Genomic DNA, 14,435 nt, shown 5'->3' with positions numbered 1-14,435 from the left:
CCACCCGCAGCTGGTGTACAAAAGGAAAAAAGTAACCCCTGTAACACTCACCTCTTCTCTGGAGCTGCCCAGTAGTAATTACTTTCCACCACTAGATGTCCTCAGTCTTCCACACTGAATGGCACCCAGGGGGACATTAATGAATATAGTTACACCCAACTATCCAATGTCACACCATGTTAAATTATGACTATAGTTGCACTCTACTATATAAATGTCACACCGCGTGAACGTGCGGAACTCCTTCCAAGTTCATATTCTACCTTTTGCAGCTAACAATATGCGAGTATCTCACTTTGCCAATGTCTGTGACCAAACTACAAACGTCTGCCTGTTTTCGCACATTTGTCACAAGTGTTAGATTGCAGCAGAATTAACACAGCGTTCCGTCACGTAATTAAGAAGTGATTTGGACCGTTTCATAAATGGGCACAATTATCTTAAACGTTCAGTGTAAAATCAGCTAAACACATTCCGGGTATATCAAAACAGAAGGTGTGTAAAAGTTTTACAGCTTGCTTTAAATAGAAAGCAGCTACAGCCAGAGAAGAAAATCCTGTCCTCTGCCAGCAATGCTGTAGAGAAGGACCTTTGCTCTCGGTTTGGAAGCAGTGGTCTCTTTTCTTTGCAGAGGTCTAACACACCCCCTACCAAGTCAGAGCTAGAGCTCTCCACGTGCTCCCTGTCGATTTGAAAGCTGACTCAGCAGGGGGTGGGGGGGGGGCTGGTTCTTGCAGAAAGACCACTGCTTCCTCCCTGTCGGTTGGAAGCCTGCTCCGGCGGGGGTGGGGGGGGGGTCTGATTCTAGCAGAAAGACCACTGCTTCCACATTGAGGGCAAGGATCTTTCTCTGCAGAATGCTGGCAGGGGACAGGATTTTCTACTCAGGCTGTGGCTGCTTTCTAAAGCAAATGCATTTAAACTAAAATGTTCTGCTGCTTGAAACCTCTTCAATGATTTGTACACGTTGTTCTTCAGACTGAGATATTACCCTTTCATTAGCAGCATCACTAGTTAAACTCTATGACTTTGTTTGGACTTTTGAAACTCAGTCTAGCAGACATTGTACTACCAACTTTAACTGCTTCAGGACTGCCGTACGGAAATAGACGGCGGCATTGTGATAAGGTTATGCCAAGAAAAGTAACGCTCTAAACAGCCAGCGATGGCTGTTACGTTCAAGGGTTCGGGTGGCTATAGAGCCGCTCAGTCGCTTGTATGCTGCTAGGGAGTGTGTGCCCTCCAACCACACACACTACACCGGCTTTCCTGGGCTCTGCTGTTCCCTGTGTGGGCCTGGGACTGGCACGGCAGGTCTATGTACTTCAATCGGAAGGTGATCAAAACACAATTCCACCAGCTGATTGCCACTGAAAGCGGAAGCAATGTGCGTTACATCACATCCGGACTGTCATTTATCCAGCTGCTGTAGCCATCAAAAAAGCTGACAAAGCACGATCTCTATTTAAATCAGCTTCTATGGGGTCTAGAGATGACATTTGGAGTCTAATAGTCCCCTTATACCGGTATCTCCATAAAGAGGACCTGTCACATCCAGTTTGCATAGGGGGCTAATTAGGAAATTGCTCCAGATGGTAAATGTTTATCATCTTACCTCCACCTTCCTGTTAAAATATTTGATCAGTGTGTTTATATGACTGCGCAGCTCATTGGGTATTGGCGTCTGTGTTAACCAGTGATCATTATAATCAGATTTGATTACTGGTCAGACAGCCTCCACTCTAGGCTTAACCCCATCACTGGACCTGCCACGCTAAGCACTAAAACAGGGCAGGAAAGTGACAGTTCCAATAACAACCAGGAGCTGGTTTTTATGCTTTTAAAGCCGTCCGATCGATTCTAGAGGGCATGAAAGAGGCACAATGGGTCACGAGGATCCTGGAGCTCCCCAGAACTCCGGGCAAATCAAAGCTTAACCCTTGCAGTGGGGCAACCCCCACACTGAAGGGTTAAGTGCTTGTTCTGTCTAGGGAGCTAAACAAAATAATGTTATATTCACCCAAACCGCGATCCTGGCTTGTTCTTAGACACGTTCCCCCTCCGCTCCAGCAGTCTAAGGTCCTGTGAGTCACCACATTCTACACAGTGTATAGAACATGAGGACACCAAGGGACAATACATAGCTGAAGTGGAGGAGAAGACAGGCTGAAGAGACCTATTTAAGAGCAAGCCGACTCCGAGGATCGGGTGAATATCACTTTTTTTAAGCTCCCTAGACAAAACGAGCATTTAACCCTTGCAGTGCTGGGGGTAGCCCCACCTAAAGGGTTCAGATTTGATTTGCCCGGCGTCCTGCTTTAAAGCAGACCTTTACACTCACAAATCTAATTCTACCAATGCATCCCTCTCTGTATGATGATTAATAATAACATGGACAGGTGTAAAATGCTGTGATTGTGAAAAACTTACACTTGAAGAACATTTACTTCCTGCTATGAAAGGGCAAAATGACTTCAGTTTGGCAAAGCAATGCACGCTGGGATTGCCTCGTCATTGAAATGATGATGACGTAAGTGCCAAAAGTGTTGCATCATGGGAAGGTTACATCGGCAGAGCATTGCTGGGAAATCTCATCGGTAATCTCAGGAGATCTCAGGGAAAGGCATTTTCCTCCCCTGAGATGATGTGCATGGTCACATGTCCTAGTCACATGTCTAGTTACATGTGCCAGAAATCCAGGAAGTAATAGGAGATCTAGTAATCTGCCCTAAGTAAACATGGTCAATGTGAGAAGATTGGAGAAGAAAAGAGAAATAAAGGAATGCAAAGAATACCTAGAAGTATGTATGTAGATTGTCATTACTATGGATGCACCAATACTAGTATCAGTACCGAGTATATAGGGGAGTACTTGTACTCGTCCAAATGCTCCAATGCCTAGCCTGATACTTCCGGTATCAGGAAGCCGGGCAGTGAGTCATTCCACACTGGAAGCCGAGGGGGCACGGAGCCAGCTTCACGGCCAATCAGGAAGCCCGGCCGCATGGAATGACTCACTGCCCGGCTTCCTAATTGATCGGGAAGCAGGCCAATCAGGAAGCCGGGTGCCATGTAATGGCACGGCGCCCGGCTTTCTGAATGGCCGGGAAGCCGGCTTCATGCTCCCTCGTCACCTCATGACGAAGGAGCATGGAGCTGGCTTCCCGGACAATCAGGAAGCGGAGCGCCGTGCCATTACATGGCACCCGGCTTCCTGATTGGCCAGAAATCCTGCTCCATGCTTTCTCATCATTTAGTGATGAGAAGCATGAGGAAAATCGGGAAGCCGGGTGGCGAGTCTTTACACCCCACCCGGCTTCCTTAATGTGACTTCCGGTATTGGTATTTGGTATCAGCGAGTACCGAAAAAAATATATATCGGTACTCGATACCGAGATGCCGGTATCGTTGCATCCCCAATGTTATTTTAAAGATATGGGTAAAGGTCGTCTTTAAGGAGACAACAGGTTCGCCTCAGAAGAACAAAGCCAGGCAAAAAGTTAAATCAGAAAAAAACAATGCAACCTACATAATAAGTTTGTAGGACCATATACAAATCCACTGGAATGCACAATTTCACTATGGGGTGTGTAGGCCTGAGATGCTTTTCCCCACCCCGATAGTGACTAAAATTGTATTACACTTTCCGTGGAGAGGTCAACAGGAGGTGGGGGACACGAAATGGCGCAAGGGAAATGTAGGGTGTGAGGACCCTTTGCAACAATGGGAAATGCTTTATTGTACCAAATGATGCCAAAAGCATATAGTAATATGTTTCACTTTCACTAAATGTTTGCAATCCCTCCTTGTTTGGGATGCGCATAAGATGTGTTATGATTACAATTGACACTGGTGTTGGGCAGTTGCCCTGTATTACTGTGAAAACTGTTGTACAACGCTGTTGACAAATAAAGAATTTGAAAAAAAAAGAACCAATGCTACCGTGCTAAAGTCATCCAAAGTGTCATCCAAAAGCTGTAAGCTTTTCTGCAACCTCCATCTTTGTCTTAGGCTGAGGCGATGAGAAGTCAAGGAAGGGGTGGAGTTGGGAACACAGAATCTGCACATCAGATTACAAGGCGGAATGCAATGTCGGCTAGAACTATGAGGTGAGTGAAAAGCACTCATCTCATAGTTCTCCTTTAAGCAGTGTGGAGAGCTGGAGCAGTACAGCTATGGCTGGATGACACACTAAGCCCGGGACAGTTGCCTGTACGCATTTCATGATTTCATGTTTAATTCTGATTGTTTTGCTCCTTTAATAAGATTCCCATGAGCCCCACAATGTTCAGTGGGATATAACCAGCGATTGGAGGCACGCATTAAAAAACGCAAGAAAATAAATAAAACCTGACCCCTTGTCACACTCCGGACACGCCGAGAATCACCGCTCAACGATTCCTCTTTGTACAATAAAGATGCATAATCATCGCCTTTGCTGCGTCTGTTCCAGACCGCGTTTGGCTCAGTGCAGTCTAACGAAGCAAACATCCATCATCGTGATGTAAAAGGAAACAAAGGGCCTGTAAAAAAATTTACTGCCAAAACGCCCGCCGCAAAATAGATGCGGAAAGCGTCCGGTCAAATTACCGAACCCTCGCTAACGCTCTCCCGTCCCGATATGCATCTGAAACATCTATTTATCCGGCATCTAACAGTCGTCTGTCAGCCCCGGCTCGGACACCGCGCCAAAAGCGTTCCGTTAGCAGGGTGGGGGCCGCTGCTCGTCTTTATTTTTTCTGGGCGGCTCTGCCTGCGGGAGCGCCGGGGCTTAAACGGCGCCCATGCATTCCGCTCCTGACAAGCTGCTTATAGGATGTGCAAACATTAGGGGGAAATGCGCGGCTATTTTAGCCGCCTTTTAATGCGACGATGCAAAACGGCCTGAATTCAGCAGAAAAACTCGGAAAAGGTGGAAAATGAAGACGCTTGCGAAAGCCTCTCTGCACTGCCCTTAATGAGCTCCCCCGAGCCACGGGCAAACCAATAACAAATTGTCCTCTCTGCGTATCACGTATCTTAGAAATTGGACAGAAATAAAGGAGAGAAAAAGCCTGAAGCTTGTCAGAGGAAATTAATTGAACTTCTTTCTCAGTTTGTCAAAAGTGCTTGCTGGTCTTTCTGTGTTTGCTGCAGGAATCCCAGAGGAGCCGTGAAAAGGAGCAATAAGGAAAGGATTGCGTTCTGAAGTCTTGCCCGTCTTTTTTTGTTTGCTGTCTGCTTGTAAATATGAATGTTTGCTGCTTGGACAGTTCAGGACCTGCGTTTAGAAAGAACGGTGACTTTTCCGGGGGGCCCCTGCGTGGCCCAGTAACGCTGCGCACCTCGTTTTGCAGAAGGAGAGAAAAGCGTGACTCCAAGGATGGACAAGTTATTGAAGAATCAAGAAGCCATCCAAGCCAATCAGCAATTTAAAAGGAGATGCACGCCATCGATGGTGTAAAGAGATCAGTCCACCCAATGCTAGTTTTCAGGGGTTTTTTTTTTTTTTGATAGGGGCTTAATAGTAAAACGCATTAAAAGGAGAACTATGGGGTCAGGGCTTTTCCCCATAGTTCTCCTAAGGGTAACGGGAGGACACAAACTAGTGTCCTCCAGTCACCCAAAGCTCAGTATATAGGGAGCTGCAGCTTGCGGTATACTGAGACGTCGCAGCTGAAACGGATCCACACAATTATGTCTGGATCCGCCCAGCTGCGTGAGTGACAGCTGGCTCTGCCTATCTAGAGGCAGAGCCAGCTGTACCCGCCCCCTCCCCCGTCCGTTCCACCAGTCAGCGCTGGGGGATCGGAGTGGGGAGGGGGGAATCCAGTCCCTGCCCTGTCGCTGCTCTCTGCAGTGACAGGATCGAGAAGTGAGCGAGCGCCGGTATGTGGAAGACGGGTGGGGAGTCATTACACGCTGTCCGTCTTCCTAATTGGCCATGGAGCCGGCTTCCTGGCCAATCAGAAAGCCAGGCGGCGTGTAATAACTCCCCAACCGGCTTCCTGATAACGGAAGTTCTGGAATCGGAAGCATTTGACCGAGTACTCGCCCAAATACTTGGTTCTGGCACCAATACCGATACCAGTAACGTTACCGTAGTAACGGTGCATCCCTAATATGGGGGATTTGGATGCCGACTATACTATCTGTACTGTCTAATGGTCAATGGAGTAAAGTTGCAAAGTAGAGAGTTTATGTACGTTTTGAATAACAACCGAGACGGCCGGCTCTGACTGCGCTCCCTCCTGCCTGTCTCCTCCATTCCAGAGATGGTATGTCCCTCAGCATCCTCACGCCCTATACACTGTGTACAGAACGTGATGGCTCGGGGACAATAGACCGCTGCAGCAGAGGGGGAGAGCGGCTCCAAGGACGGGTCTAAGAGCAAGCCAGCTCAGGGGAATGGGCGAGTATAACTCCCTAGACCTAAATAAACACTTAGCCCTTGCAATGCCGGGGCAGCACCACTGCAAGGGTTAATACAAATGTTGTCTGGAGTTTTCCATTAAGCTCAGTGAAAGTCAAAACAGCCTATAAAATGCCCTATAAACTAGTGAAGAACTACTACTACTCCCAACATGCTGCATCATAGAATAACTTAGCAGCTGTAGTTGGAGCTGAATACGATGCAACCCACATTAGATTGTAAAGCACAATTCCCGGAGACATTACGCCACTTACTGAGCCGTTAGCAGTTCTTCTTTCGCTCGCTGTATTTAACGAGTGCCCCCGCTGTGAACTAAATACAAATTCTGCGCGGCGGCGGCGGAGGAGGAGAAGAATCATATTCCATTGTCGAAAATAACAAATGTTTATCTCGCCCGCTGATCCCGGCAGCCGCTGCAGAGAGCTGACTCCGCCACAACTTCACAAGGAGGTGAATTCAACGGATCGCGGCATTAACACATCAGAGGCGCCTTGTCACAGCAGAATAAAGCGCGGCGGCAAATGGGAGGGGCTAACTCATGAATATTCATCCAGATTTAAAGAGAAAGTCCCCTATGTAAGGAAGATCTGTCAGATCAGCTGCGATTGTGAAGGAGAGCCAGGGCCGCCATGGGACGGGAACCCCGAAACCCCCTTTCCAATGTGGATTTTGTCGTAAATTGCAGACCGGTAAAATAACCTTCTTATATGACTGCAATTCACTATTTCCGTGGACAGAAGCTCTGATGGAAACGTCAATTTCACCTCTTCCCTGCACGCCATTGTGTGCCATTTTTACAATGTACTATTAAGTAAAAAATGTTGGGGGTGTATAAAAAAATGGAAACGAGACAATGGAGGGGGCAGGGCATTTGACGGCATAGCAGCATTGGTCCGTTTTGGATTGGCCGCCCTCTTTCCATTGTGACCCCAATTAGTGGGGCTTTTTTACTTCCTCGCACCGCCATACGCAGAGCACAATGGAGAGGTACCGGACAATGAAGGTCGGGAAAAGTCACCGGCACTCCGATAGTCTTTTAGTGACGCATGTTCGCATGTTCACATAGCAAACTAGCCAACAATTTTCTTTGTGATCATGTGAACATGCGTCAGTAAACAATGTGCTTCCATCACTATCAGAGTGCCGGTGACTTTTCCTGATCTTCACTGTCTGCAAATCGGCGCCCCCCCACCATCCCTGCTGCACCGCTTTGGGATATTTACGGTCAGGAGTGTGATGGGACTCACACAATAAATGAGAGAAGTGCCAGTCACATGACCTAGGTAAGCAGTACTGGAAGGAAGGAATGCATTCACATGAGTTTACTGTGTGACATCACCGATCATTAATGCAAAGGGTGCCGCAAAAATCAAATTGAGGCCACTCTGCTCTGCGTTATATGACCGGCAATTCTCTGATTAGCACAATCTGAATTACAAGTACATGCATGGGCCCTAGAGATCAAAGAACAGCAGCCCAACCTCTCTTGTGACTTCTGTGACCCCGATATCTGCCAGGCCTGGGGTACTCGTGCTGACCTGATGGGGCTGGGTACAGGAGTACTGCCTGTACCACCCTATCTAAGGCCCTGATTAGTGCATTGCACTGCATTTGCAGCTGTGTAAATTCCAGGACTGGATGGACAGAAATATGAATCATTTGGAAAGTAAAAACAGTTCCCTTTGCGCAGTTCCTCCATGTACTACGTTCTGCTTCCAGTCATTCTGAATACATCTGATTGAAGACACCACCCCCTGTAGCCATCATTAATTATGCCCATACTAAATTCCTTAGAATAGGGTGTCATTGCATGGAGTACCCAAGACCCCTCCAGCTGCGGTGAAACTACAAATACCATCATGCATCTGTCTCTGGGAGCCATGCCTGTGAGAATCTTGCAATGCCTCGTGGGATTTGTAGTTCCACAACAGCTGGAGGGCCGGAGTTTGCCCACCCCTGTCCTAGCGGGATCTTAGGATACTGAGGCTTGGGAGGGGCAGTTCATAGATTGTCTGCCGGCTGCCAACATCTCTGTTCACAATGGACGTAGTGTCGCGAGGGTGTCACCGCAAATCTGAATGGGGAGAACGGGATAGGCCGACAACACTGCAACTTCCGAAGCTGGAAAGTGTCGTTGTCGGCCTGACACAGGAAACAAGGACACCGCGGCAGGACTGGCAGGATCAACAGCTACAGACTTAGAGATGGAGGGGAGATTACAAATAGGAGATGTACAAGTTTGATTGAACTGTCTAGAGTTCCACTTAAACATTCAATCCTATAACGCTGATCAGATGGCGTCTCGCTAATCACCGTCACACCAGAGGTGACATTACACTGTATACATGAACGAGATTTACAAACCGCAGCAACCTCTCCTCTGCACGGCTTCTTACTGGCTTATTAACCCTTTCGCTGCCAAGCCCTCCGGAACATTTTTCAAATCAGCTGACCAAGCCATTTTTTAATTTTCTGCAATTTTTTCCTATTGATTTGATTTTCAACTGCTGCGTTGCTAGCGTTTGTAAAAGACCCCCCAAACCATATATTTTCTGAAAGCGCAGGCCCGGTAGAATAAAAAGATGGTGATACTAAATTTGTAGGCCCTGCGATAATTGCGCAAATGTTTCTCAAATTAATATTAAACCGAAAAAAATACACAATTCAATTGTTAAAACACACCAAAATCAGTATCCGTGCACAAAATAAATTATTTTCTGACTAAATCTAAAAGATAAAACTGTATTGAGTTAATAAATAACAAATATTAGCAAATTTGTAATTGCGCCTTTTTGCGAAAAGGTAAAAAAATGAAGGTACGCAAAACTGTAAATAATCGACTTATGTAAAAAATTAGGCTTCTCATTCATTCACAAACTAATGATAGTAAAAATCTCTCACTATCATTAGTTTCTGAATGGGGAGGAGCCTCTGTGTTGAGTGCTAGTCCCCATTTATAAATTCTTGAATGAACAGGCTGTGATGTAGATCGCAGCCTGTTCATTCATAACTGGGGACACATAGTACTATGTGTCCCCAGTTATTTACAAACACCGGAGTGATCAGACGATCACTCCGGTGTTTGCTCTGCACAGAGGGATCGTTAAATATCATTCAATATCATCCCGGTATTTTTAAAATTAGCGGTCATCAGCGGCTTGTGAGTTCTACTGAACAGTTCTACTATAAGCCATCAGCTTATAGTAGAACTGTAAATGCCAGGTCCGTACGACGTACTGAGCTGGCCAGCTGGAAGCACTTTTGTAGCTCCGTACGACGTACGTCCTTGGCAGCGAAAGGGTTAAAAGGGAAATCATGAATTATTGTTTTTACGTTAGAAGCTAGAACTCAAAGTTATCCATTTGTGTCAAATAAAAAGATAATTCTTAAATATTGAAAATTGAGTAGGTGGAACTTTGTCCTCCCCTTCCCAACCAATCACAGGGGGATCTTAACTTGTTATTTGTGACACTTGGAGGCCCCAGAACGATGGTCGGACTGACAATCGGGGGGGGAAGGGGGGATCCCAGAACGATGTCGGACTGACAATGGGGGGGACACAGAACGATGTCGGACTGACAATGGGGGGTCCCAGAACGATGTCGGACTGACAATGGGGGGTCCCAGAACGATGTCGGACTGACAATGGGGGGTCCCAGAACGATGTCGGACTGACAATGGGGGGTCCCAGAACGATGTCGGACTGACAATGGGGGGTCCCAGAACGATGTCGGACTGACAATGGGGGGTCCCAGAACGATGTCGGACTGACAATGGGGGGTCCCAGAACGATGTCGGACTGACAATGGGGGGTCCCAGAACGATGTCGGACTGACAATGGGGGGTCCCAGAACGATGTCGGACTGACAATGGGGGGTCCCAGAACGATGTCGGACTGACAATGGGGGGTCCCAGAACGATGTCGGACTGACAATGGGGGGTCCCAGAACGATGTCGGACTGACAATGGGGGGTCCCAGAACGATGTCGGACTGACAATGGGGGGTCCCAGAACGATGTCGGACTGACAATGGGGGGTCCCAGAACGATGTCGGACTGACAATGGGGGGTCCCAGAACGATGTCGGACTGACAATGGGGGGTCCCAGAACGATGTCGGACTGACAATGGGGGGTCCCAGAACGATGTCGGACTGACAATGGGGGGTCCCAGAACGATGTCGGACTGACAATGGGGGGTCCCAGAACGATGTCGGACTGACAATGGGGGGTCCCAGAACGATGTCGGACTGACAATGGGGGGTCCCAGAACGATGTCGGACTGACAATGGGGGGTCCCAGAACGATGTCGGACTGACAATGGGGGGTCCCATCATTTGGGGGGGCGGGGGGGGGTCTCAGAGCGATGTCGGACTGACAATCGGGGGTCCCAGAACAATGTCGGACTGACAATGACATACCGATACTTGGGGAACCATAACAGTGACTTATTGATACTTGGGGGGGAGGGGGAGGGTACCAGAACAGTGACAGACCAATTACACAGTGATAGTTTGGGGTCTAAAAACACTGACATGCTAACACTTGGGGATCCCAGACCACAGACTGACACCTGGGGGGTCCCAGAACACTGATATACTGACGTGAGAGGGTCCCAGAACACTGGAGCTTCTTGTATATAGAAAAGGCTGAGCACCTCTGCTTTACAAGACGGGAACTCATCGATAAAACAAACAGATTCTCTATAAAATAATCCGGACTAATCAATTTCTAGAACAGCAGCGCCCCCTTCTGGATCATCTCCGCATTGCATTTACATTACCAACTGGTGGCACAATATGGGAAGACAATCCTGATGCAGAAAACACAATACAGAATCGGGGGAAAAAAAAATCATATTACAGAGCAGATTGCAGGTCAAACTAATATCTCCTACAACAAGACTGAGAATGGGGACACCAAAAAGAGTCCCTGTCACTGCAGTCCACATGGAAAACAGATTTAACAAAAAACACTTTCAAGGGTATATTTATTATGCCCCATTCACACTGAGCGATTTATCGCGCGGTCATTCCCACGATATCGCGGCTATTTACCGCGCGATATCGCTCTCCAATGCATCTCAATGGTGCTCTGTCCGTCGCTGTCGCGGGTCGTGCGTCGCTACAGCAGTACCCTTTTTGGAGAATGCAATGCAAACGCGTGATTTGCGAATCGCTCAATGTGAATGGGGCCTTAGGGATTCACAGATACCGAGTATTTGGGCGAGTACTCGTACTTGCCCAAATGCTCCAATACTTACCCCCAATACCATAACTTCCAGTCAGAGGGAGATTTCCTCTGACCGGCAACGCAGTGAAGGAACATGGAGCCGGCTTCCCAGCCAATCAGGGTAATGACTTGCAGCCCAGTTTCCCGATTGGCACGCACGATGCCGATTGGCTGGCAAGCCGGCCTCCCGGCATTGAGCTGGCCAAACAGCATAGAGGCGGCTTCCTAGGTAATCAATCCCGGGCTTCCTGATTGGCCAGGAAACCGGCTCCATGCTGTTTAGCCGGCTCCATGCTGATTGGCTGGGAAGCCGGCTTCCCGGGTGCGGTCTGACTATAGAGCAAATAACAGCAACAATTCCTGTAGTACTATATAGGTATTCCAGTTCAGGCAGGTGACCAGAAATTAAAGCTGGTGGAAAAAAGAGCGGAGGGACGAAGCCCGGACCACGAGAAAACACCCATAATCGGGATCCACGAAAAAAAAACAGCCTTAGGTACAAAGTGTATTACATACAGAGGTCCTAATATTAATTGTCTCCACTTGGGACCCCAGGAGTTGAATCAGGGGAAGTCGCATTCACCCCCACTGGTCCTCCAACATAAGTCCCCGGCCCTCACATAGTCCACCCAAAGTCAGTCATTATGTCAACCGCTTGCAACCTCCTATCATAATATGACCCATGCAAAAAAAGTTCTATAAATCTATCTGTAGGAGACACAATTGTTGTAATGTAACACTGCCCACACCCATCCCAGCCCTCCTCCGTCAGTGAAGGAATGTCATCTTGCCACTTCATAAACTCTGGGTAGGGTAGGAGTATCAGAGAAGGTCAGTCTAAAATAAAGTGAAGAAAGAGGTTTGTGAAATCGGTCAGTTATCATAAGCGTTCAATCCCATCCAATTCTGCAGAAATTGATATAGGAGATTGAGATCGGTAGGCGTGAACCTAGAAAGCAATGAGTTAGGTAAATTATACAAAGAGTTCAGTCCGCCGATATCCAACAGCACTCCCCGCAGCATAATATGCTTAAAGTGACATTAAACCCTCAGATTTGTTAACATAAAACCAATACTGTAATGTGCTCCTTACTGTAATCCGTGGTTGTTTGCCTTCTCTTTGCTGCTCTTCCTTTTAAATCCTCATGTCTTCTCATGCTGGGCAGAACTTCCCTTTGCAGCTGAGGGCCTCTTCCTGTAGTGCTGGCTCAGGTTGCGAACCTACACACACAGACACCATGTATCCATTGCAAAACAGAAGTTCTGCCCAGCATGAGAAGAGATACAGATTTAAAAGGAAGAGCAGCAAAGAGAAGGGAAACAACCATGGATTACAGTAAGGCGCACATTACAGTATTGTTTTATGTTAAAAAATCTGAGGGTTTAATGTCACTTTAATAATCTTAGCGTGCCCACAACTGGGGATCAGGGATAGTATAGAAGTGCGACAGGTGGGGGGGGTATAGGGTGAGATGACGTTAGGTTTGGAGAATTTCCTTCACGCCTGGATCCACACCCCAAGCCTAGTGTGCATGGGTCTAGTCACAGCTGAATAGAACAGCAAATTACTAAGCTCTGCATACGAGCAGATTATAAAGTCACTGCTGAGTTGTCCAAGCGTTGTGAGAACCAGCAGCGGACCGTGACCAACACCGCAGCCCAGTAGTACATTCAAAATTATGGCAGGACCAGTCCGCCCGGTGAAAGTGGAAGTCGCAGCCATGCCTTGGACACCCTCAGACATTGTCCAGTGTATATAAAGAGAGAACTCCAGCAAGCTTTGTAAAAAAAAATAAAAATAAATAAATTGGGTATAGGCACAGGGGGTATGTGTAAAGAAATGCAGACACCATTTTTTTTTCCCAGAAAAAAAAAAACACAGAGGAGGTCTGCCTTAGGTACAAAGTGTAATAAATACAGAGGTCCTAATATTAATTGTCTCGACGCGGGCCCCCAGGAGTTGAATCAGGGGAAGTCGCATTCACCCCCACTGGTCCTTTCCGACTGAACAACAAGGAATGGAATCCAAGGATGGAAGCAAGTAAAAGTCCAGCAGTACTAGGATGGTCCTCCCACCTATTATAAACAAAATGCATTTATCCTTTTTACCTCCCGCCCCTGACTTAAGCAATCCCACTCTCCCCCGTCCGCAGATCCGTACTTACTGAGATCTGATGTGCTATCATATACGTCCAGTGTTGCAATGCTCCCTCTACTGGCTGCACCTGCACATTACAGCCCCATAGACTTCTATGGGGCCTGGGAGACAAAGTCGGCCAGGAGGAGGAGACATGCAGGCGAACACAAGAAGAGAGACTGGTTATCAACAAATAATGGAGCAGCAATCCTCAGATCTCAATAACTCTATATCTGCAGAGCACGAGAGTGGAATTGTTTAGGTCAGGAAAGGAGGGTAAGTAAGTGTACTTTGTCTAAGTGTGCTTATTCTTTAAAATATCAGTATAGGTCTATTTTTAATTAAGGCCATTACGTATCACAGCGTTTCCAACACCCAAGCTACACATAGTAACAGATACAGTCTCTGGTCTCTCAGGGAAAACAAAAATAGAAAGTGACACCCAGTGGGGCACTTACCTGCAGACCCGTGCGGGGAAGTAGAGCTTCTGCCAGGAGCGACAGAAGAAAAGTGAATGATCGACGACACGGATCCAGTCCAGTTCATCCATGGAGACCTCGATGTAGTAAGAGTACGACCTGCCGCCAACAGTCAGAGAGTAAGGACGGACCGAATGTCATCTTTTTATCAAAGTAATCATTACATTTTATTATAGAT

The 14,435-nt window shown here is 47.3% G+C and overlaps 1 protein-coding gene across 1 annotated transcript in view; it reads right to left on the bottom strand.

Moving 5' to 3' along the window:
• Positions 1 to 14,435, bottom strand: part of BTBD9 (BTB domain containing 9) — a 143,064-nt gene that overhangs the window by 119,579 nt on the left and 9,050 nt on the right. The window contains exon 6 of the mRNA XM_018567386.1: positions 14,237 to 14,356. Coding sequence (XP_018422888.1) covers positions 14,237 to 14,356 — 120 coding nt within the window. The remainder of the gene's footprint in view (positions 1 to 14,236; positions 14,357 to 14,435) is intronic.

The sequence above is a fragment of the Nanorana parkeri genome, unplaced genomic scaffold (genome assembly GCF_000935625.1).
Source record: "Nanorana parkeri isolate BGI_ZX_2015 unplaced genomic scaffold, ASM93562v1 scaffold1040, whole genome shotgun sequence".
Taxonomy (NCBI): domain Eukaryota; kingdom Metazoa; phylum Chordata; class Amphibia; order Anura; family Dicroglossidae; genus Nanorana; species Nanorana parkeri.
Note: the sequence above shows the minus strand (reverse complement) of the source record. Positions and strands in the feature narration are given on the sequence as shown.